A 21,739-nucleotide genomic window follows, 5' to 3' on the forward strand; every position below is an offset into this window, starting at 1 on the left:
GACGTGCCCTGAGTGCTGCAGCCCTTGGCTGGGTGATTCTGCACCAAACACTTGGGAGGGTGTGGAGCCTGTCTGATTCCAGCGGTCATTAAGCACTGAAAACTTGGCTCCTTTTTGCTGTACAAACGATGAGAGGGTGTGAGCCATGGTGGGACTTTGTATTATTTTATTGCATAGTTGCACCAAAACGAGTGTGCCTGTCGCTGACAGAGATTTTCTGGTTTTAATTCAGCTCCTGATTAGATGCACCATGAGCAAATAAAGTGTTTGCACAGCTGCCTGTCCGACACCACTGTCAGCAAGGTCCTTTCTCATCTCTGGTGGCTTCCCCTTTGTCACAGCATCCTCACCTTGGCTCTGTTCTGTGTTACAGATCCCAGCAGATTTTCCTGGCTTTGAGCTTTATGGGCTGTTTCTGTGCAGGAATTTTTAAAGTCCATATTCCCAAGGTCAGGCTCACCTGGGGAAGAGATTTAATGTCCATGTCTGGAGCATTACTTGTTGTGCCAGTTTATTGTTGTAGAAAACAGTTCACAAACCATCAGTACTGGAAAATTCTGTTGTTCCCTAATCTGTAGTGAGAAGCTGAAAAACCTCAAAACACTGGCCCTTGGTTATTTGGCTTTTTAGAGAATATTGAAATCAATAAACCAAGCATGGGTTTTTGAAGTACAGACAAAATTATGTGATTGTATTTCAAGGTGTAATATTGAACTACAAGGTGCTGAGTTTAGTTTTCTAACACACTTGGGAAGCTTAACAACCATGAAAAGGTGATACTGGCAAAAACATTTTCTACTTTCTTGGTATCCATTTGCACAGAGAATTATCTGTACAGTGTCATTCCCATGGCTATTGGAACATGAGTATCGCAGGGTAATTGAGTTTTTGTGCCAGCATTCTGGACCTTCCTCTGGAAATGCACGTCTCTGAGGCTCATTCTTCCAGAATAGCTGATAAATTCTTTTTTGTTTTCTGCTGAGCACAGTGGATTAAATTCTCCTTCCCTTGCAGAGGGGAAACTCCACTGGAAGTAGCCCCCAACTTTCAGATCCACATTCGGAGTCAGAGGAGACTCATGAAACCAATGGAAACTCTGGGTATGAGTGAGAAAAAAGCCCACCTTGAAATATTCATTAATTCACCTGCAAATGGCAGAGGATCACAGAAAGCATCAGCAATTAGCAGTAATTTAATCCATGGGAAGTCAGTGATTAATTTCATTGTGAGTTGTTGCTAATGCTGCATGAAACACATCGAGAGTGTTCTGACTGCTCTGTTAATGTGCTTTTTCTGGTAGATTTAAGCAATTTATGAGTCAGGTTCATGCCTTTGGTGCCTATCACCCATCCCTGAGCAGGCAGGCACTGAAATATTCCCAATATTTCCATGCACCTCCTCCTTGTGACTCCTGCCCAAGAGGGGCTGACCCCTGGGCAGGTCCCTTCAAGCCAGGAAATCCAGGGCTTTGATCATGGCTCAGTTTCTCAGTGATTGGAAACCAGTCTTTGGCCAATCTCATCTGCATTTCTTCCTACAGGAGAGGGCAGCAAAAGCCATAAACTCCTTTCCTTCCTGCAGCTGTGCAGGTGCTAAACCAACATGAGGTTTTCTGAATGATCCACTCAAATAAAACCAGGGCAGCACATGGTTGTCTTGAGTATAAATACAAAAACATAAGTTTAAGCTGCATGAAAAAGAAAATTGAAACATCAAATGCTGTTTTACACTGATTATTTGGGTTTTTTGTTCAAATGGGGCCTCAAGTGTTCCTGTAATGTTATGTTAGTGGCAGTGCATGACTTGCATCTTCCCCCTCTTTCTTTCCTCCCTTTGAGTGGTTCATTCAGAAGCTCAGGGAGCTTTTTAAGATACAGTTTCTGTGTTAAATTCAGAATCTTCAAAGGTGAAAATTCAAACAATGTCATAGTGCAACACGTTATATTTACAGTAGCACTGTAGTCTCTCCAGGCATAAATTATTCAAATTTACCTCAGAGAGTCACACATCTTCCTTAGAAACATCTGAAACACCTTGGAGAACTCGGTATAAATAGAACAATTAAAAAGGCAGATGCATTTCTAATTAAAAACTGGATTGGATTCAGTCTCAGAGGCTCTTTCACCCCATGCTGGTTTATCTGGCTTTTCAGATGTTGCCAGAAGTGACCTCATGGCAGTGTAAAGTCCTCAGGTTCACTGGATTTTCTTCACCTCAATAAGAAAATATAAACTAACATAACTTCTGGTTATCTTCCTAGCTGGTTTGAGTTTTTTCCTGTCACAAATTATTCACCAGGGACTGCACTGTGGGACATTTTTGCCAGTTATTCAAGATGATGTGCCTTCCTTTCTGAACAGGATTGCTCAATAACTGTTTGTACTCCTTTATCTTGGTTATCAGCAGATGAAATGGAAAGAATGGACTACTAAGTTGGTAGGGAAATGCCAAAATTTGTTGCTTTATCTTGGGTTATTTGCTACAGGAGATAAGGAGCTCAGGGCAGCTGGTGCAGAAGATGCAGTTTGAGGCTTGAGCAGCAATAAAAGCTGGATTCAGAGCAGTAATATTTCGTAATTTGGCTGGCAGTGTTTTCCTGTAGAAAAGTTGGAACTTTCTGTTCATCTCATGAGTACAAAATATTTTTATGACCCCAGCCCTGGGAAAGTGTAGTAGCAGTCCTAATGAGTCTAACAGATTTGGAAAAGGTTAGAATATGTTGCATCACGTATTGGGTCTTCTGCTGGTGAGGGAATGAACATTTAAAAATACTCATTTGTCATCCCATTTGCAAAAAAGGAGCTCACAGAAGTTACATCGTGACCATAAATCTTGCAGAGAAGAAATGGGCTAATGGTAAATATTACATAATGGGAGGTGTGGGATTTTGAGACATTACCAGCAAGGCAGACTGGTGTTTGGGCATGAAAGAGGGCTTCTTTCACCTTGAGTGGGCAGAAAATGAGGCATTTTCAGTTGAGCATGCTGTTTGAAAGACCCAGAAAATTTCAGTTCAGCGGAGACATTCAGGAGTAGGAGGCATTTTCTTCTGCATTACATCTCCAGTGAAAACACTGCTCAGGCACAGAGCAGAGGCATAAACAGAAACCCTCCAGAATAAAAAGGATTGGAAGAATAAAAAATGAAATTAATAAAATGGCTCTGTTTAGTTTAAATGATCAGAGTAGAGGGGATTTGATACATGTCAAGGGATGGAAGAACTTGTAAAAAAAAAGAGCTGGCAATGAATTAGGAGAATAAAAAAGGGAGGTGGAGGTTATGGAAGCCTCTGAAGGTGCCACAAATAAAGTTGTTGTGAAAATAAAACCCCACCTTTCTAGCAAGAAATGTGTGCAGCCCCGACAGGGAGACGGAATAATTACTGCTTAATAAAATTGTGTTCTTTATTTCTAGCTAGGCTGTGGGTTATTTTTATATAAGTTTTTAGAGCTGGATCTCTTTGGACAGGGAAATCCTCCAGTGGGAATTGTTCACTGTGGTTTTTCAGGAGTGTGGCCATGGCTGGGGAAGGGGATGAGGGTGCATGCAGGACCCTCATACTCGGGTTTTAAGCAAATTTTTAACAAAGCTCTTTGCTCCAGGCTGCAGAGGTGAGGGCAGGAAATCCCTGCAGAAGAGGAGCAGTGGTTCCTACAGTGTTCTCCTGCCCTGCCCGGTGTGAGCTGTGGGGTGGCTGTGCCCTTGTGTGGAGTTTTGTCTTCTTTTTTGCCAGGGATGGGATTAAATGTATGAAATGGCATTTCTTGTTGGGACTCAGATGTTTGTTAGTTCTTATCTATGTCACAGTCTCACAACCCTGAGTTCTACAACACTTCAACAAACTAAAAATGGAGCTCCATCTCTCTCTACAAGGCTTTTTAAAGATAAACTGTCCAATTAAGAAATTACGCCTAAATTATTTTCACTTTTAACCCAATGACCAACCACCCCTGACCACAATGGGGACTTTTTTAATCCAATTACACAAATCCACCCAAACCCATGGAGAAGAAGGTGAAGGAGAAGGAGCAGCCTCCACCCTAAACCCTCCATCTTGCTTTTTATATATCACTATATTCTAATCCTTAAACTCTAAGTTTTCCACCCTGTGATATTGCACACTTTTATTTAAAGCACACACCCAAAATTCCAGTTATATCCATCAATCAATTTTGGAAGCTGCTCCACAGCCTCAGGTCAATGCAGTGTGCTCCTGGGGGTCAGTGCCTGGCAGCACAGAAAGTCTGGAATTCTCAGTATCCAGGGTTCCAGCACTGGTGCTCCTGTATAAATGGGCAGCTCAGAGATACAGAAATCCTGGCAGAATGAACTGTGACAGTGCCAGGGACAGGCCAGCTGGGAGGACTGTGCTGAGATGCACCAGGACACCAATTCTTGCCTTTGTCCCCAGTAATTCTCTTCCCATCTGTTATGATTGACAGCTCTGGTATAGAAATATTTGATGCAGTGATTTCAGGTACAGAGACACCATGAAGCCTCAGACATATTGGCAGAAGCACCTTTTTTTTTTGGTTTTTTTTTATGAGCAGCTTATTTTCCCCTTCAAAATGATGGACTGAGGGTGAAGAAGTGCATCAGTCATGTCCTATCTGGCATGCTGGGGAAAAAATGTATGAAATAAATCAAATTTCAGTTGGGGTTTCTGTGCACTGTCACCTCCTGGGGTGGATGGCTTTGAAGGGCAATCCCTGTGTCCTTGGCATGGCTGTGCTGCCATTGGAGGGCTTTTCACCCAGCTGGGTGATGAAGAGCAAAGCAGAGCTGTGCAAGTGTGAGCTGTGGAAGCTGCTGGGATCACCTGTGCTGTCCCAGAGCCAGGCAAAGGCACTGCTGTGGATTTACAGCTCCTGCTAATGGAGATTGTCATCAATCTAATGGAACCAGCTCAGCATGGAGCGCTGCTAGAGCCAGGAGTCACTCCAAGTCACACGTCTGGTGTGTTCTGACATTTATTTTGTGCTGGGGGGCTGCTCCCTGTGAGGCAGCCTCTGTATGAGGTAAGACCTTGAGAAAACATCACTGTTTTATGTGAGAGTGGCTGGGGCAGCTGCCAAGGGTGGAACTCCACCGTGCAGACACAAAAAGGACGTGCTTTAAATCCAGACAGCTCTTTGCAGAACCTCAGTAACATTTGGGAATATCAAGGCCTTTCAGAGTCAGGTTTTAAGCAGAATATTTTTTTGTAGAAATGTGGAATAAGCAAATAGAAGAAAGCCTTAAATCACTGGGGTTAATTTCTGTTTAAGCATGATAACTCATCAGAGGTGAGTTACCCAAAGCTTGGCTGATGGGGAAGGAAGCCCAGCAAAGGTTGGTACTGTCAGCTGTAGAGCACATGGATTCTGGCACAGAAATCCCCCCTGGTTCCAGTGGGATGTGGTTCAATTCCCATAAAATGAAAATGCTGTGCAGATCTTATCATACACTGGTTTTGTTAACAGCATCTTGTGGTCTTCCTGTATTTACAAAAGTCTTTTTTAATTGAACTAAAGAACAAATGATTTCTAATCCCATTTGAACTTGAAGACTGGGCTCAGCTTGAAATCTTAACTCGAAGACAAGATTTTGTTCCTCTTCAGCTTTTGTCTGGCCTGTCACTGAGTCACTTTTAGAGTCCATGAAATTCTGGCTGGGTCTGTGTCATTTGTTTGTCAGTATCCTTACATCCTTACATGCAGGTCATTGATAATTCCTGTAAAAGAGTTATTTATGTATGTGTGTATATATATATATATAAAAATATATAAAAATATGAGCTCTTATATAGGAGCTCCTACAGCACAGGCTCCTCCTGTGTATATATGCATATATATACATATGTGTGTATATATATATGTATATATGTTATATACATATAGAATATTTGAGAATATTCTGTATATATGCACGCACACATGCATAAATGTGTGTATATGTGTGTATATATATATATATACACATATATATATAGAGAGAGATAGAGATATATATATTTTAAACCAGGTTGGTCTCATGGCATAGTAAGATACTGTGGAATTCTAGGTAGATGCTGTATAGCTGAGTAGGGAAATAAATCAGATTTATAATTTATATATTTGAAACCCCTTTAATGACTCTGCTTCATTGCTTCTCCTTGGCAAAGTTCAGTGATGGAGTGAGTTCGTGTCAGGCTGCCTCTATGGCAGCTGCATATTCTCTGGTGGTTTAATTTTAAATATGAATAGTGCACCGAGAAATGCATCAATATTTCAGGTGTTTTGAACAGCCTGTGGCTGGAAGAGGCCGTGGCAGAGCCTTCAGTGGGCAGCATCCCTTCCCAGCTCTCTGCTCTCGCTGTGGCCTTTGGAAAGCACTGGTGGAGTGTCAGGTGGATGATTTCTTTCCTTTTCTTCTTTACCTACAATGCAAAAATCATCCACAACAGCAGAACAATGTTACTGTAAGTGCCCCTGATGAGGGGTGTGTTTGGTTTTCAGTTTGACTCCTGCTGGCAGCTCACCTCAGCCTCCTCAGAGCCCTGTCCTGGACAGCTCTGGGAGCTGCTCACAGCCATTCCACACTCTGTGCCAAGAGGAATAAAGCTTAACAGGAATCTGAGCCTACAAGTGAGTCGAATTCCGTAAATAAACAACACCAAACAATTGCATTCCTCAGCTCCCCTCCATAAAAAATAAAATAAATTACCATAAGTATGTAATGAATGTCATTATAATAGGACTGCCTCTTTCTTTTATTGCAAATGGGGAATAATTCAAGCAGGGCATGGCTGAATTTCCAAGGCAGAGTAAATAAAATTAAAACTGGGTTCTGTGTCACAACAGACACATGCTAACTAATTCTGAGACTTTGTTCTCAAATGCTCAAGTCATGGAACTTTCAGTTATAGAGTAAACTGTTTAATTAAGAAATGACACAAATCATTTTTATTTTTAACCTAATAACTAATTACTTGTGGTTTGCAATGTGGATTTTTTAATCTAATTACGCAATGCTACTTAAATTATGAAGAAGAAGGTGAAGAAGAAGGATTGATTTAGGTTTTAAAACTTTTATCTGGTTTTATATATATTATTATATTTTAGAACTTTAAACTCTAAGTTTTCTACTATGTGATATTAAGCACTTTTATTTACTCTACACACCCACATCATTAAATTTTGAAGCTTTCTCCACAGCCTCAGGTCAATGCAGTGTTCTCCTGGGGGTCAGTGCTTGCCAGCACAGAAAGTCTGAAATTCCCAGCAGCCAGGGTTCCAACAGATACCAGAATAAATTCTTGGCTCAACATTTGGAGAATATTGTGGAATATTATACATTTCTATAAAAATTGTTGGCTAAAGCTGCTGCAAAATTGATTCTCTTTAAATGATTGAATGTCAGGTTTGTTTTTGAGCCTCAGATTGCTTAACTTCAATCTTTACTACTCCTGTTTATTTTCAAAGCTGAAGTCATTTGTTGAAATATGAATCATGCCAGAGTTCAGCTCTTTGAGATTGCCTCATGTTTAAGTAGGAATTTAGAGTAATAGCATCTCACTAATTAACAGCTAATGAGTATTTTGGTTATCTCACCAGCACATACATGCAGTGGACTCGGAGTAAAGAGTAGAAGGGTCTGTGCTGGGCTCTCTGTGCTTTCCCAGTTCCATTCCTTCTCTCAAAGAGCTGCCAGTTGCTGGAATGTCTTAGGGCAGCTTTTGGGGGAGGTTTAATCTCTGGATGGCCAAGTTACCATTCAAATTTGAAGAAACTTGTGACAACAGCTCTCTCCACAGAGAGCAGCAGGCACGACTTCCCAAGGATTTTTCCTGCAAAGGCAGTGAGAAGCACAGAGAGAAGAAGGGAAAACAATCCTTATCTCTATTCACTGCTCCTGTTTTTGCACATGTGGAATGTGTTACAGAGATTGTTTACCCAAAGTGATTTGGGTATTGGACACAAGTGAAAGTTGTTTTGAGTGATTAGCCAATAGCTCAAAGCTGTGTCCTGACTGTCTGGAGACAGTCACAAGTTTTCTTTAGTACAGCATAGTATCTTTTTCATACATTTATAATATATTAGTGTAATATAGTATAGTTTAATAAAGCAATTGTTCAGCCTTCTGAATCATGGAGTCAGAGCACATTATTCCCCACCAGGGGGATTGCTTTTTTTTAATGATAGAAACTGAGTATTTAAACTGGTTTTCCAGTGGCCAAGAGGCAGTCTCACTATAATGCAGTCAAGATAATTGTATTTAAATTAAATGTGTCATATGATGTCTAATAATGCATTTAGCTCACCCCTTGCTGCATCAGAGATAAAACCCAGGAGCTTATCCTGCTCCCAACAGAATTCAACCAGAACAATGCTGTTAAATCCATGGGGGCCAGAAGTGGAGTTTGAAGTATTTTTTGCAGTGGTGAATCTTTAGTTTTTCAGAGGGGCATTAGAGCTGTCTGTTGATGTGAGCTGGGTGCTTTCCTCCTGAGGCAGATCCCTGATTGTGAGTCCTTCCTCCAGCTCTGGCACAAATCTCCTGGCTTTTCCCATAAAACACGTCCAGAGTCCCCAAGGCTTCCAAGAGGTGATGCTCACATTCCACTTAAGGCATTCCAAAACAAATCTGGAAGATAAATAAGTGATTAATGATATTTCTGTAAATTAGGTTTATATTTAACTTCTACTTTTAGTATTGCCAAAAATATTTGGTAACATTAAACTGAGTGTGCGCCTCCTAGAATAGAACAATGGATTTTAAACTTCATCTTTCATGTGTATTTGTTGCAAGAATATGGTTAAAAAACATAATAATACAAATGCTTTCTTCCATGTTTTTTTCTTCCCAATTGCATGTTTATACAGAATTAATGGTTGGGCAATATTTTAGTGTGTGATTTCAGTATAAGCACTTCTACCATCCATTATCCATATCCTTAAGAAATATCCTTAAGAAATACCCTTATTCCTTATGAAGTGCTGCCCAAGGCAGTGTTTACATTTGATTATTAAGAAATTTTGTTTATCCACTATTGAAAGCAGTGGGGAAATTCTTCTGGATCACAGCAGAAATAAATTATGAATATATGTATTGCTATTGCTTTCATTGGTGAGGTAGATTTCATGTGATACAACAGCATTTTGTTAGATGTTGGAAATGTACAAAGCTGCTCTTCTTTAACACTTGAGGTGATGTTCTGTGGTGTTCAGGTTTTGAATTGTGCAACAAATTTTTTCCTTGTACACAAAAAAAGCAGGGAAGATACACTAAGCTTTGGCTTGAGCAAAGAAAATGCAGAGAGGCTGATCCCATATTCCTTCAACAACATCAGAATGTCAGATTAATTCTTTTTTATCAACAGATTTATCTTTTTTTGCTTGAAATCCTCTTTTAGTCCAAAGCAGGTACATTCAGCCTGAGGGATACAAGGGATGAAATTCCTGGAGGAATGTCTGTTTGTAAGGCCTGGATCAGTGAATTCAGCTCTGTTCTATCCCAGAAATCCTGCTGCATAATAATTGCTCATAAACTCTCTTTCACATTAATTATTTCATATCAGCTCAGTCTAGAGGAAGGAAAACTGATTAGGAAACCAAGCAGACACTCAAATATCTGACAAGAGCAGTCTCCAGTTCTCTGACACTTTAAAAACAATGTAAAGCTAAGCACAGGATTCCCAATAAACCAGTTTTTCTAAATTAACTATGTGGATAAAGATGAATGTGAGTGGTTTTTAGGAAGTTGTTCACAGGGAAATGAATTTCCACTGCCACTGTTGACTTTGAGAGCAAGATGGTACCTGTTTAATAGGACTCTTTTTATATTGTTTAACAGCTGTGAAACGTGTACTTCTGATGTTTCATCATTTCAGTGCATTTTCATTCAGTGCTGGAAATCACATTATGCTTTTTGTGATAAAATATTGTGGGGTGGGGTGGAGAATACAAGGGTGGCAAAGAAGGGGAATTGTGCAAGTGCAGCAGGTAGATTTAATTGGTATATTTGTGTGCTTTCAGGACATTGAGGGCAACACAGGAAGTCTACAGACACTGATTACAAATAAATACATCCTTGATTTCTCTCCTTTTTTTCCTGCAGGGCCAAGGCTTTTCGTGGAAAAAAGGTCCATGGAGAGTATGACATAAAGGTGGAACAGGTAACTGACTTAGCCTGAACATTATTTTTATATCTCTGCATTTCTAGAAACACATATATTTAATAGATGTATGTAATCCCTCGCTGGGAGGATTTAAAAGCTGTGTGCATGTGGCACTTGGGGACATAGTTTGGTGGTGGCTTTGGATTAATGATAATGGAGATTATCTGAGAGGGCTTTTCCAACCTAAATGATTCCATGGTGCTCTGTGCATTCATGTACAGAAAAATTCACAATCTTTGTACCTCAACCCCCTCACAATTAAGGAAATGTGATGATTTGGGCTGGAATACAGTTAATTTCTCCCCTGGAGCTGCTGGGGTGTTGGTTTCCTATGTTTCCACTCACAGCTTTGGCTTTAGCTCTTGAATTCTGTTTATCCCAACCCACAGTTTTCCCACTTTTACCCTTCTGTTGGGTAAAAAGTTATAAAGTTTTCCCACTTTTACCCTCTGGGTGAGAATGGGTACGGGGCTGAGCTGCCAGCTGGGGTTAAACCACCAGCCCTTTTTTGGCACCCAAAGTGGGCTCTTCTGAGGGGATTTTGACCATAATTTTCACAGCATGAAAAACATCTTGTATTCAGGAGTTGTTGCTTAGAGACTGTGAAGTTCCCAGACACTCCATGAATTACGTGTGGCAGTTCTGTATCACTAATTCCCCACTCAGGAATATAAATGTGCTCTGGGTGCAGTGCTAGCTTGTGGGGGTTTAAAAAATCCATAATAAATAGGAATAGGCATGGAGATATAATTCAGGGTGTGCTACAATTCTGGCTATTTCATTTAAGCTGAAACTAGGGATTTAAATAAGTCTTTTCACTGCTTTGAATCTTGAATTGCTCAAATATATGTTGCTGTATGAAGCATCAGTCCTTGAGTTGTGTTGTCATTGGCTTTTCAAGGAGTGAGGGAAAGTTCTCATTAGCTGTGTGTATCCAGCTGATCCAAATCCACTCTAATGGTGCAGCATCCACTCCTTACACCTCTGAATATCTGATGCCCTTGGCTTGGGAGCGTGGAAAGCTTTGCCAGGGGTCCTCAGGGGTATTGAGGGAGAGGCAGGAAAAGGAAGACAGCTGATTTGTCCATTCCCACCTAGGCCAGAGCAGGCAGCTGACAGCACACCCCGTCTTTTGAACAGGAGCAAAAACTCGGGGTAAACCTGGAATTCCCTTCCTGTGCTGCTAGACCTCCCATCAGAGAGAGACTGCAAGTTTCTGAGCCACACAAACCCTTTTGTTGCACACCAGCATAAAAATAGCAACTACTGCAGTGTCCTGCTGCTAATACCATTTATTGTAACAATAATTATTTCATTTCTACGCTGCCCTTCTCTACATACAATGTCTTCTATCATGCACTAAACTTTTTAAAAGGTTTATTAATTGGAGATACCCATTCTCAGTCTTGGAGTGGATTGACTGAGTGTGACATTTGCAGTGCCTACACACAGACTTCATTCTCTCCCCATTTGCACTGGTTTTGCAATAAGCTGGGGAGTGCTGTCCCAGGGATCCCAGGAGGTGTGAGGGTGTCTGGGTTTAATGAGTCCAAGCCCTGAGTGCAGAGCCTGGGCTGCAGCAGTGGGAGGAACAGCTCAGCCCTCCCTTCCCGAGCGCCGGGTGTGAAACGCTCCCAGCTCTGCCCCAGGAAGACTTGCAGTAATTCCATTTTTCAGGAGCAGACTAACGAGGATTGTGACACTCTCTATTCTCTGCTGCTCCCGGGACAGCAAAGACACTTTTATTTATCCACCAGGAGACAGCTGGCTGCATTTCAATTCTTCTGCTGGGTGATGTTATTGTGGTGTGCCTTGAGAGTCTAAGCTGGTGAAAGGCTGGGGATAAATGTAAAACATCCTGTCCTTTCCTTTCAAATCGCTGCAGATTCAGAGTATGGGAGCAGCTTCCTTTAAATTCCACATTTCCAGGGTGAGAAGAGTTTTGAAAAAGTGCTTTGATTGAGAATTTTGTGAGACAGTTGCTTATTAACACCAGATCTTTTTTAAAAAAAGAGTAAATGCACATAAAGAAAATCAAAAGGGATGAGCAGTATGAGGAGACACTAAATTCTATAACAAAAAGTTATTTTAATTCTGCTTTTGTGCTGTTTTCTTCAAAACTTTATGTCAATGTTGAGCCTGTTTTAATCTCTTTGATAACATTGTGAGAGGCAAAAATATAATCCCAACATTTCTGTGCAGACATGGAGGAGTAAATCCACTTGCTACTGCCCCACAACCCATTGCCACAACATTTTTTTACCTTTTCCTCTCTTTGGACTAAAACCTTTTGAAATGTGATGTGTCACACTTGACAAATACTGCTGGATCAATGCCCTCTTGGTGCTCATTTTATTTCAAATGTAGATTGTCATCACCTCGTGCCCTAATGCTGAAAATAAAGTAGTTGGAAAATAAAGGTAAAATAAACCAGACTGACTAACAGGAGTCTTTTCTTCATAGGCAGAATTTTCAGAAATCAACTTGATAGCCCATGCTGATGGCAATTATGCAGTTGATATCCAAGTCATTCGAAATGGCACAAAAGTTGTCAGGTAAGCAAAACTCCATGGAATATCAGCAAAAAGCAATAAATGGCATCATGTGTGGATGGGAGAGGGGCTGAGTGTTTGGGTTGTGTTTGTGGACTTTGAGTGATGCCCCTCAGGGAGAGTAGAAAATAAAATATCTGATTTGTGACAACCTTCCTGTGACACATCGTGACATTTTAATCATGGGGGAAATGGATTTATTAAGGGAAGGAAGTCCAGAATAAATAATACATGGCTGGGAGTTGGGGTTATTGATTTAGGTTTTATGTTTGCTACAGAAGGACCCAAATTTGGTGATTTTGTTCCTGCCAGACTTTCCCAGAATAGCAGAATTTATTTCCAACATGGAATATTTTCTATTGAAACAGAGCAAGTCATAACACCCTTCTCAGGACAGTTACTGGAATATTTCTGCCTGTTTGAAACATTTTGGTTTAAACACCTCAGATTTCCCAGCAGCTGTTTTGTCTAAAAAGGATGATGCCAACAAAGGCAGGGTAAATTTGACTTTGGTTTTCTTCAGGGAGGACATCAACAGCCTCATAAATGTGAGGGGAGAAAACAGGGCAAACGAAAAAATTAAGGAAGTATTAGAAAAATTATATCGCAAAATTATTATATTGGCAAAATTATTATCAAAACTATATCCAATATTTCATTTAAATTGTGAGAATTGCTCCTATTTTGGCTGGTGCATTTATGTGTAAGTGAAGTGCATCAGTTGTTTGGCTGAAAAACTGAATTTAAAGGCTGAGCCACACAAGCATATCCTGGATCTTCATGGTTTGCAGAACACATCTCCAAATAAAAGATTTGAATATGTCTGCTCATACATGTAAAAAACCCAACCAAACAAACAAAAAACATAACCAAAAAAAACTCCCCAAATACAAAAACAAACAAAAAAACTCCAGTAAAAATATTAAAAATATACAACAAACAAACAAAAAACATAACAAAAAAACCTCCCCAAATACAAAAACAAACAAAAAACTCCAGTAAAAATATTAAAAATAAGTTTATGCTTCAAAATTCCAATTCTTTACTCTCTGGCATGTTTTAAAAATATTGCAGTTCAATACAAAAACAGTGATCTTGTGCCAAACCCGCAAGATTATTTCTTTAGAAGAGTTAGAGATTTGATTTTTCTTAGGGTTGGTGGAATTTTTTACCCAATGATGGAAGTTTTGGAGCCAAGAAATCTTGATCACTTCTCCCTAGTGGCTTTTCTGTACTATTCCAAAAAGTGTTTTAAAAAGTATCAAAGCCAAGTTACCATCAAAACATGTGAGGAGAAAATGAGGGCTGGGAACCTCCAGAAAATAACATCTCCAAAGATCTGCAGGTCATGAGAAAACTTGGTAAAAGTGCTGCTTTTGTTAGGAAAAAAAGGAACTTTGTGTTATCTGGTAACTCTGAGAACGAGATAACACTGTTATAGTTTTATGGGTAATTTGTTTATGCAAATAGAACTACCTGAAGCTGATCATTTTCCCTCAAATCTGGTGTGAGACACGTGGGGATGTGGCTTGTGGAGGTGCAGGCACAATGGGAGAGAAATTCTCTGTTTTTGTGATAATTGGAGATATTTGTTATCAATTGGATGCCCAGAGTGACCTTGTATCATAGATTTATGAGCAAATTATTAGTTAGCAAAATCACAGAAATTTCAATGACAAAATTTTACTGGTTTGGTTTAGTTTAAGAAGAAAAAATTATTTAACAAGTACCAGCTTTTTTTTTTTTGTGAATGAAAATCATACCATGAAAAAATTATATTTTCTGTAACCTAATGCTGAGATTTTTGAATCTTGATGCTGGAGCCACAATTAAAATTTTTCTCCTGGCCTCCTTCTGTACACAGTCCCTCCATCCAGCATTAATTACAGAACAATTATGGGAATGTATCATATTCCTTTGAGGAGCTTTTGCAAAGCAAATGGTATGTCTTTATTTTTAAATTTTTAAAAGTACATCCCCTCCATTCTCCAATTCTTTCATTAAATTGTTTTTTGAGAGGACACTTTCTGTTCTTTTATTTGAAACCACAGCACTGCCTGGGATGTGTTATCCTCCATATTTTAATAAATAAAAGTTGCCTCTTTCTTTCACTGAGGGATCTGCAATTTTGCTGAAAGCATGTGGGAATTGGAAAAACAGAAATTTCTACAGACACTGAAGAGTTTGACCTACAACCTTAGAAAAAGCTTAAATTAATATAGAAATAAAATACACAAACATTAAACAAAAAATAATAAACTTATAGTTCTATAATTGTAAGAAAAAATATACCTCAAGTAAGTAAAACACTATGTTAATAAAATAGTGAAGAGTTTATAATGTAAGGGTGTGGCTGTATAGAATAAGCTAAAAGTTTAAAAATTATAACAAAATCATATATATATATGAATATAAAACCTATAAATAAAACCTATTAAAAACTATTAAACAAAAATATCCACAGTGCAACAAAATTACATAAAAATAATAAGTCAGAAAAACAAAATAAACCTTATAGCAACTATCTATTAAGTTAAAAAGTTATATATTAACTTGTAACTACTCTTAAACTCTTACCAGCTACTTACTCTCATAAATCTCACAACTTCAAAAACTAAAATATTTATCTGAACAATAAATCATTTTTAACCCAAAAATAGTCCCATGCCTTCATGAATAGCAGTGATAAAGGCATCATTAATCCTCTAAGTATTATATTCATGCTGGGCCACTAAACTGGATTTCCATGTCCCGAACTCTTGGCACCCCCATGAAACCTTGATCACAACATCTCAGGGCTGTGCTGCAGATATTTTTCAGGAGTTCTCTTTAAAGACAAGGATTTCTTACAGGTTTTGCTCATTGAGCTTCAGTGCCATTTTGACAACCCTTTGACTGCAAATTCTTAATGTTGCTTTTGCTAAATCATGCAGGTTTGGGGTTTTTACTTATTTTTACAGTGGCACTGGTGAAGCACTGGCACAGGGTGCCCAGAGCAGCTGTGGCTGCCCCTCCCTGGCAGTGTCCAAGGCCAGGTTGGACAGGGGTTGGAGCATCCTGGGATAATGGAAGATGTCCACTACTGGCTCTCACTAGAAAAGAAAATGAGCTTTAAAAGCTCTCTTCCAACCCAAACCCTTCTATGAGCCTGTGATCTGAAATCCAAGAATCCAGCTAATCTGCTTGGACTGCTGCACACAAGCTGGGATCTCAGAACTGCTACAGCAATTTTAACATGGATTTTAATTGTATTGTTGTTTTTATTCTCCCAGACTGAGAATTCTGAATAATTTTGTACTCTTCAGAGTGTCTCACCCCAGTAAACAGCTTGTATTTATTCAAGGCATGTAAATAATTTCACCAATTTACTATGCTAATTTAATTTACCCTGCAGTTATACCTCTTTTAGTAAGTTGAAATCTTCAAACTAGTCTGGGCTTTCTTCCCCTATAAAATTGGAATGCAGAAAAGACTCTTTCAACCGTCAGATTTAGGAGTCAATCGCCCTTGTTCTGGAGGCTCTGTCCTGTTGTTGTTTTCTATTTTCCATAACCTTCTCCAGTAGCACAATATCAGGGTTGGAGTAAGGTGAAGATGGTGTCAGATTGTTGGCAAAAGTGCAGGGTGATAGGCAGGGAACCACGGGGAGCAGCAGGGGAAGTGCTGGTCTGATACCAGAGAGAAAAGGGGGAAATGCAGCTGTAAGTCAAAAAATTCATTTTGACAAGTCTCTTGATCCCAAGTCCAGTTGTGATTCTCTCCATTACGGTCTGATTCCATTTGCCAGCAATGTGGTTGCTTCATACCTTACTGTCCTTAAAACAGCCTGACAATAATAGTGAAAAAAAAAAAAAATTAAATTGTTCCCCAAAAGCCCAAGTTTGTGGCAGAGCCCTTTGTCTGCTTTAGTTTTGCTTGTCACTGCTCAGAAACTGGAGAAGACAAACTAAAGACATACCTAGAAGTTATAGATGTGATTTATCTGTCAGCAAGGAAAACAACCTGAAATCCATGATAATTTCTCTCTCCTCTTAATTGAACCCCATTATTGAGGGGATGCTGAACAGATTAAAGGTGTTGCAGATTTTCATGAAGCCTTTATGACTCTTTCCATCTTTTATCATTTCCCTTTGGTCTGAGTGTTTTTCATGAAGCCATCATGGTTCTTTCAATTTTCTCCCTTTGGTTTGAGTGTTTTTGATGAAGCCATTATGGCTCTTTCCATTTTTTCCCTTTGGTTTAAGTATTTTTCACAAAGTCATCATGGCTCTTTTCACCTTTCAGCATTTCCCTTTGGTTTGAGTGTTTTTCACAAAGCTATCATGGTTCTTTCCATTTTTTCCCTTTGGTTTGAATGTTTTCCATGAAGCCATCATGGCTCTTTCCATCTTCTGTCATTTCCCTTTGGTTTGAGTGTTTTTCATGAAGCCATCACAGCTCTTTCCACCATTTTATCAATTCTCTTTGGTATGAGTGTTTTTCAAAAAGCCATCATGGTTCTTTCCATTTTTTCCCTTTGGTTTGAGTCCTTTTCATGAAGCCATCATGGCTCTTTCCACCTTTTATCAATTCCCTTTGGTTTGAGTGTTTTTCATGAAGCCATCATGGCTCTTTCCAATTTTTCCCTTTGGTTTGAGTCTTTTTCACAAAGTCATCATGGCTCTTTTCACCTTTTGTAATTTCCCTTTGGTTTCAGTGTTTTTCATGAAACCATCATGGCTCTTTCCATTTTTTTCCTTTAGTTTGAGTGTTTTTCATGAAGCCATCATGGCTCTTTCCATTTTCTATCATTTCCCTTTGAGTGTTTTTCATGGAGCCATCATGGCTCTTTCCAACTTTTGTCATTTCCCGTTGGTCCCATTGGTTCCTGTTGACTCATGGTTCGCGTGTTCTTCCCTACTCCCCCACCAGCCATTTTCCACCCTCTGCAGATTTTGCTGTAGAAGGAGAACCAGTTTGCTGGTGGATTATCACAACTCTGGATGTTTTTTGACAGGTCATTCCGGCCCGACTTCGTGCTGGTGCGGCAGCATTCCTACAGCATGGCGGAGAACGAGGATTTCCGCAACCTGATCATCGGCATGCAGTACGCCGGCATCCCCAGCGTCAACTCCCTCGAGTCCATCTACAACTTCTGTGACAAGCCCTGGGTGGTGAGTGCTGCTGCTGCCTTTGGGGGCCCCCAGAGCAGAGGCCAGGCAAGGTTAAGGGAATAAAGTGGGGATTTATTAAAGCCTTCAGCAGGCCCAGCTTGGGCAGCCACAGCTCCAGAGGCTGCAGCCAAGGTGGGCGATGGGCACGAGTTTTTTTCACACAATTATCAGTTTGTGATTCACATATCAGGGGTTAATGCTCCAATTCCAGCTGCAGGTAATGAAGTCATTTACCTCCAGTTTGCTCCCCCAGCTCACTTTAGGTTGTACTTTTTGGGGCCTGAGGCAGTGAGGTGTCCTTGAGGTTCCAGACACAGAGAGGAATTGTTGTCTCTGAATAAAACCTGAAGACAGTAACTAACACTCTAAATGGAGTATTAAAGTTATACCCTAATGGGGTACAGGATTTGAAAAACATGAAAGCTAAATCCTAAACTGGATTTGAAAACATAAAAGCTAAATCACTGCACTGGTACAGGATTTGAAAAACATAAAAGCTAAATCCTAAACTGGATTTGAAAACATAAAAGCTAAATCACTGCACCTGGAAATTTCCAGGGCCTGGCATTTCAGCTGCTGCACTGCGTGTTTCACTCCCCTTCATGAATGTTGATTATCAAACTTCCCTCGCTGACCAGTGAAACAGTGGAAGGATTAAAATCCAAACTAAGATATTTCAATAATTTTTTTTTTTCAAAGAGCCAGTGTGGAGACAGAGAGGAAAAATCTTTGTAGTACACATAGAGAAATAAATGAGGCATCCAACGGAATGCCTCCCCACTGCTAACATGCTTCCTCAAGTGGGGAAAGAGTGTTTATTCACAATTTGTCTGGGAAAAGCAAGCTGAGAATATTTCTCATATTTGTGGTTTTGAACATATTTTCAACAGGCTCTAGCCAGTGTTTTCCTCATTCCTGTGACATTTTTGGGGCTATGCTTGAGCAGGGCAATCTGAAGCGACTCGTTTCCTCATTTGAAAGCCCTTTTCATAACCGTGTGCCTCTGCGGTAGGGGTTGGTCCTTCCAGTTACCCCTGGAGCACTGAGGCACCCTGGAGAGCCACTGATCTTTGCCAGTTTCAGTGGAGAAGCCAATGCTGTTTTTCTTGACAAGTTTTGGAGAAATGGAGGTGGAATTTGGTGATCCTTTTGGTTCATGAAGAACTAAACATTAGCAGCAACAAGTTAAAATGTAGTGCTGTAAAAGGTGCTGATCCACGGTGCAGTCACTGCTCCTACAATTCCATTGTCAGACAGCTAAAACAACTTTAAAAATCCCACTTCTTATAAATAGCCAAAACTTCATTTTTTCCTCTGGTATCTGGGTAAGAAAAGAATAGTTGTCAATATTTTTCACACTGCAGGGAAGTTTTATTACAATACTTTTTGTTGCCTTGAAGATGTTAATTTTTTAATACTTACTATGAAAATCCCTCCAAACAATTGTCAGCAGTTTTTAACATATACCTCTTGCAGCTCATTTTATTATCCTTTTATGCTGCAGTAAACTGCTGCAGGGGAGGGAATAAATAATTGATAGAGCATTTACAACTTCTCAGTACACACTGTACATTGCTGAATTCATTATTTTAGTGCATCACATTTTCCAGCTGTGTGGCATTTCCCAGTGCTTTGATTCACTGGGTGCAATAAAGCTGGGTGGGGAGGCAAAGCCAGTAGCATTTATATGCAATAAAAAGTATGGAATAATTCCTCTTTACAGACTGCCATATCTATGTCTTTAGCACTTTATCACTGCCCTTGAGGTGGGTCCTAGTGAGGAGGGTGAGCTTTTAGTGTGAGCACAGAAATAATTTCTGTACAAACACCAGGAGCTTTATTTGGCTTTTTAACTTGAATATCTTGTCTTGTGCTGGTGCTGGGAGATGTAGAGACCACTGTGTATACAGAGCAACATGAATTCTTCATCAGATTTGGGAGAGGACAACAGTGGAAGAACACATGGGGGGATTTGTGGGTTGTCCTGTGTGGGGTCAGGGGTTTGACTTCAATGCCCATTGTGGGTCCCTTCCACCTCAGGATATTCCTTGCTTCTGTAAGGCCATTCCAGAACAGGTACCCTGAGGGGTAAAAATCCCTTAACTCAGCCAACTTCATGGCTGCTCAGATGTTGCAGCAGAATCCAGGCACTTTTGGTTTTGCCAGTATCATCATCTGCCTTATTTGGTTGGACCAATCTGGTGTGTGCTCCCTGCCTTAGTGAAATCCCTGCTGAAAATTGTTGTGGATGCCTGGGAATGCACTCCTCAGTCTGGTGCTGCCTGCTAAAATGAAGGGTAAAACCCACTGTGTCCCTCCATGGCCATGAACATGCTTGGATTTGGCATCAATTAACTCCCTCTTGAGAGCATGGCAGGGATTCCTTCCTCCACAATCCCTTTGTCAACACCAGTGCCCTGACATTTCTGTGCAAGTTCTCTCTACAAACATTCCAAGTGCAAAATCCCTGTGGAAAATGGGGAAGCAGAACTCTACAAAAAGCCACAAGTAACAATCTTTATTAATTCATGAGAAATAGATTGACTTTTCTGCAGGTAAAATGTGGAGTGGCAGAAGGGAATTATAACTTTGATAACAGCAGGGGGCAAAAAAGGGAATGTGCAATGGAATGGGCCTTAAAAGGATGGGAAATTTTTGAGTTAGCCGTGGGGAATGAGTCTTCTTTATATCACAGCAAAAGTAGGAGTAGTGTAGATCTGCTAGGAGGGGAAGTCAGGGAGGTGAGACTGGTCATAAAAGGGCTCTCAGATAAAATGAGAGTTAGAATTCAATGTACAAGGTCTTTGGGTTTTAAATTATTGCTCTTCACTGTGTCAGGTGTTTGGTGTTTTAGGAACACACAGCTCCAGATGTAGAACATCTTTGCAGCTCTGAGGGCAGATTCACACTCTGTGCCACAAGCTGCAGCACCTGCCCTTAATTTTGCAGGAAAACTCCTTTTGTACTCTGGCCTTCTGTGCACTTGCCAATAGGCAGTGAACAAATTTGTGTTTGATCTGAGGTGTATCATTGAAAGGTGGGGTGTGGTGGGACGATGGCCAGGAAGGTACTGAGAGCAGGACTTAAAGCTTGTATTCCCTGCTGCCAGGGCATGCACAGCTCCTCCAAATGCACAGCAGGAGTTCAGAGCACTGCACAGCCCTGTGAGAAGCGGGGCTGAGAGCAGCCAGGTGGGAGGAAACGTTGGAATGAGTGAGTGTGGTGAGATGTCTGTGCTCTGAAACGTGTCCAGAGTGTGGGGTTGTTACAGTGCTCGGGTTATTTCACTTCTGTGATAACACTTAGCACTTAGCTCATGGAAAATTCATGGCCCTGCCTCGAGATGGATTTCACTTAAATGCTGGTAAGGATGTCAGAAAGCTGGGGGGAAAGCATGGCCTTTATAAATAAAGGCTGAGTTCCTTATTGCTGAGCTCACACAGAGCTGTGGAGGAATCATTTTGGGGTTCGTGCCCTCCTTGAAGAATTATTATTAAAACATTAGAAAGTTTCAGCGCAGGGTCATGTTGCAAAGGAATTGTCTTGGGCATGAAATAACCCCATCAAACAAGACTAGAGTTTTACCTGGGTCAATTTACAGCTACACTGAGTTAAGGCGAGGCAAAAGGCAAAAACATCCACTGTCCTTGTGGATTCCCAATTCTCCTCACAGCTTTACTCGTGTTTTATGGGGTGCAGATCCTGCTGTAAAGCATTTATGAAAAGAAAAAGTAAAGAGAGAAAAAAAATTGGATAATTATAATCAATACTTCTCCAAAGTTAATATTTGATATCATTTAAATGATCTGTTTTCCTTTAGGAAACATCCTTCAGGAAATGAGGGAGGCTTCCCTTAACTGAGGTTTAGGAGCTTTGTGCAAACTTTCTCATTGTAC

The 21,739-nt window shown here is 40.3% G+C and overlaps 1 protein-coding gene across 1 annotated transcript in view; it reads left to right on the forward strand.

The window, feature by feature from the left end:
- The window catches only part of SYN2 (synapsin II), a 169,925-nt gene that overhangs the window by 52,047 nt on the left and 96,139 nt on the right, over positions 1-21,739 (forward strand). Inside the window, exons 2-4 of the mRNA XM_039708444.1 lie at positions 10,078-10,135; positions 12,602-12,693; positions 17,687-17,843. Coding sequence (XP_039564378.1) covers positions 10,078-10,135; positions 12,602-12,693; positions 17,687-17,843 — 307 coding nt within the window. The remainder of the gene's footprint in view (positions 1-10,077; positions 10,136-12,601; positions 12,694-17,686; positions 17,844-21,739) is intronic.

Source organism: Passer montanus, unplaced genomic scaffold (assembly GCF_014805655.1).
Source record: "Passer montanus isolate IOZ18808 unplaced genomic scaffold, ASM1480565v1 scaffold202, whole genome shotgun sequence".
Taxonomy (NCBI): Eukaryota; Metazoa; Chordata; class Aves; order Passeriformes; family Passeridae; genus Passer; species Passer montanus.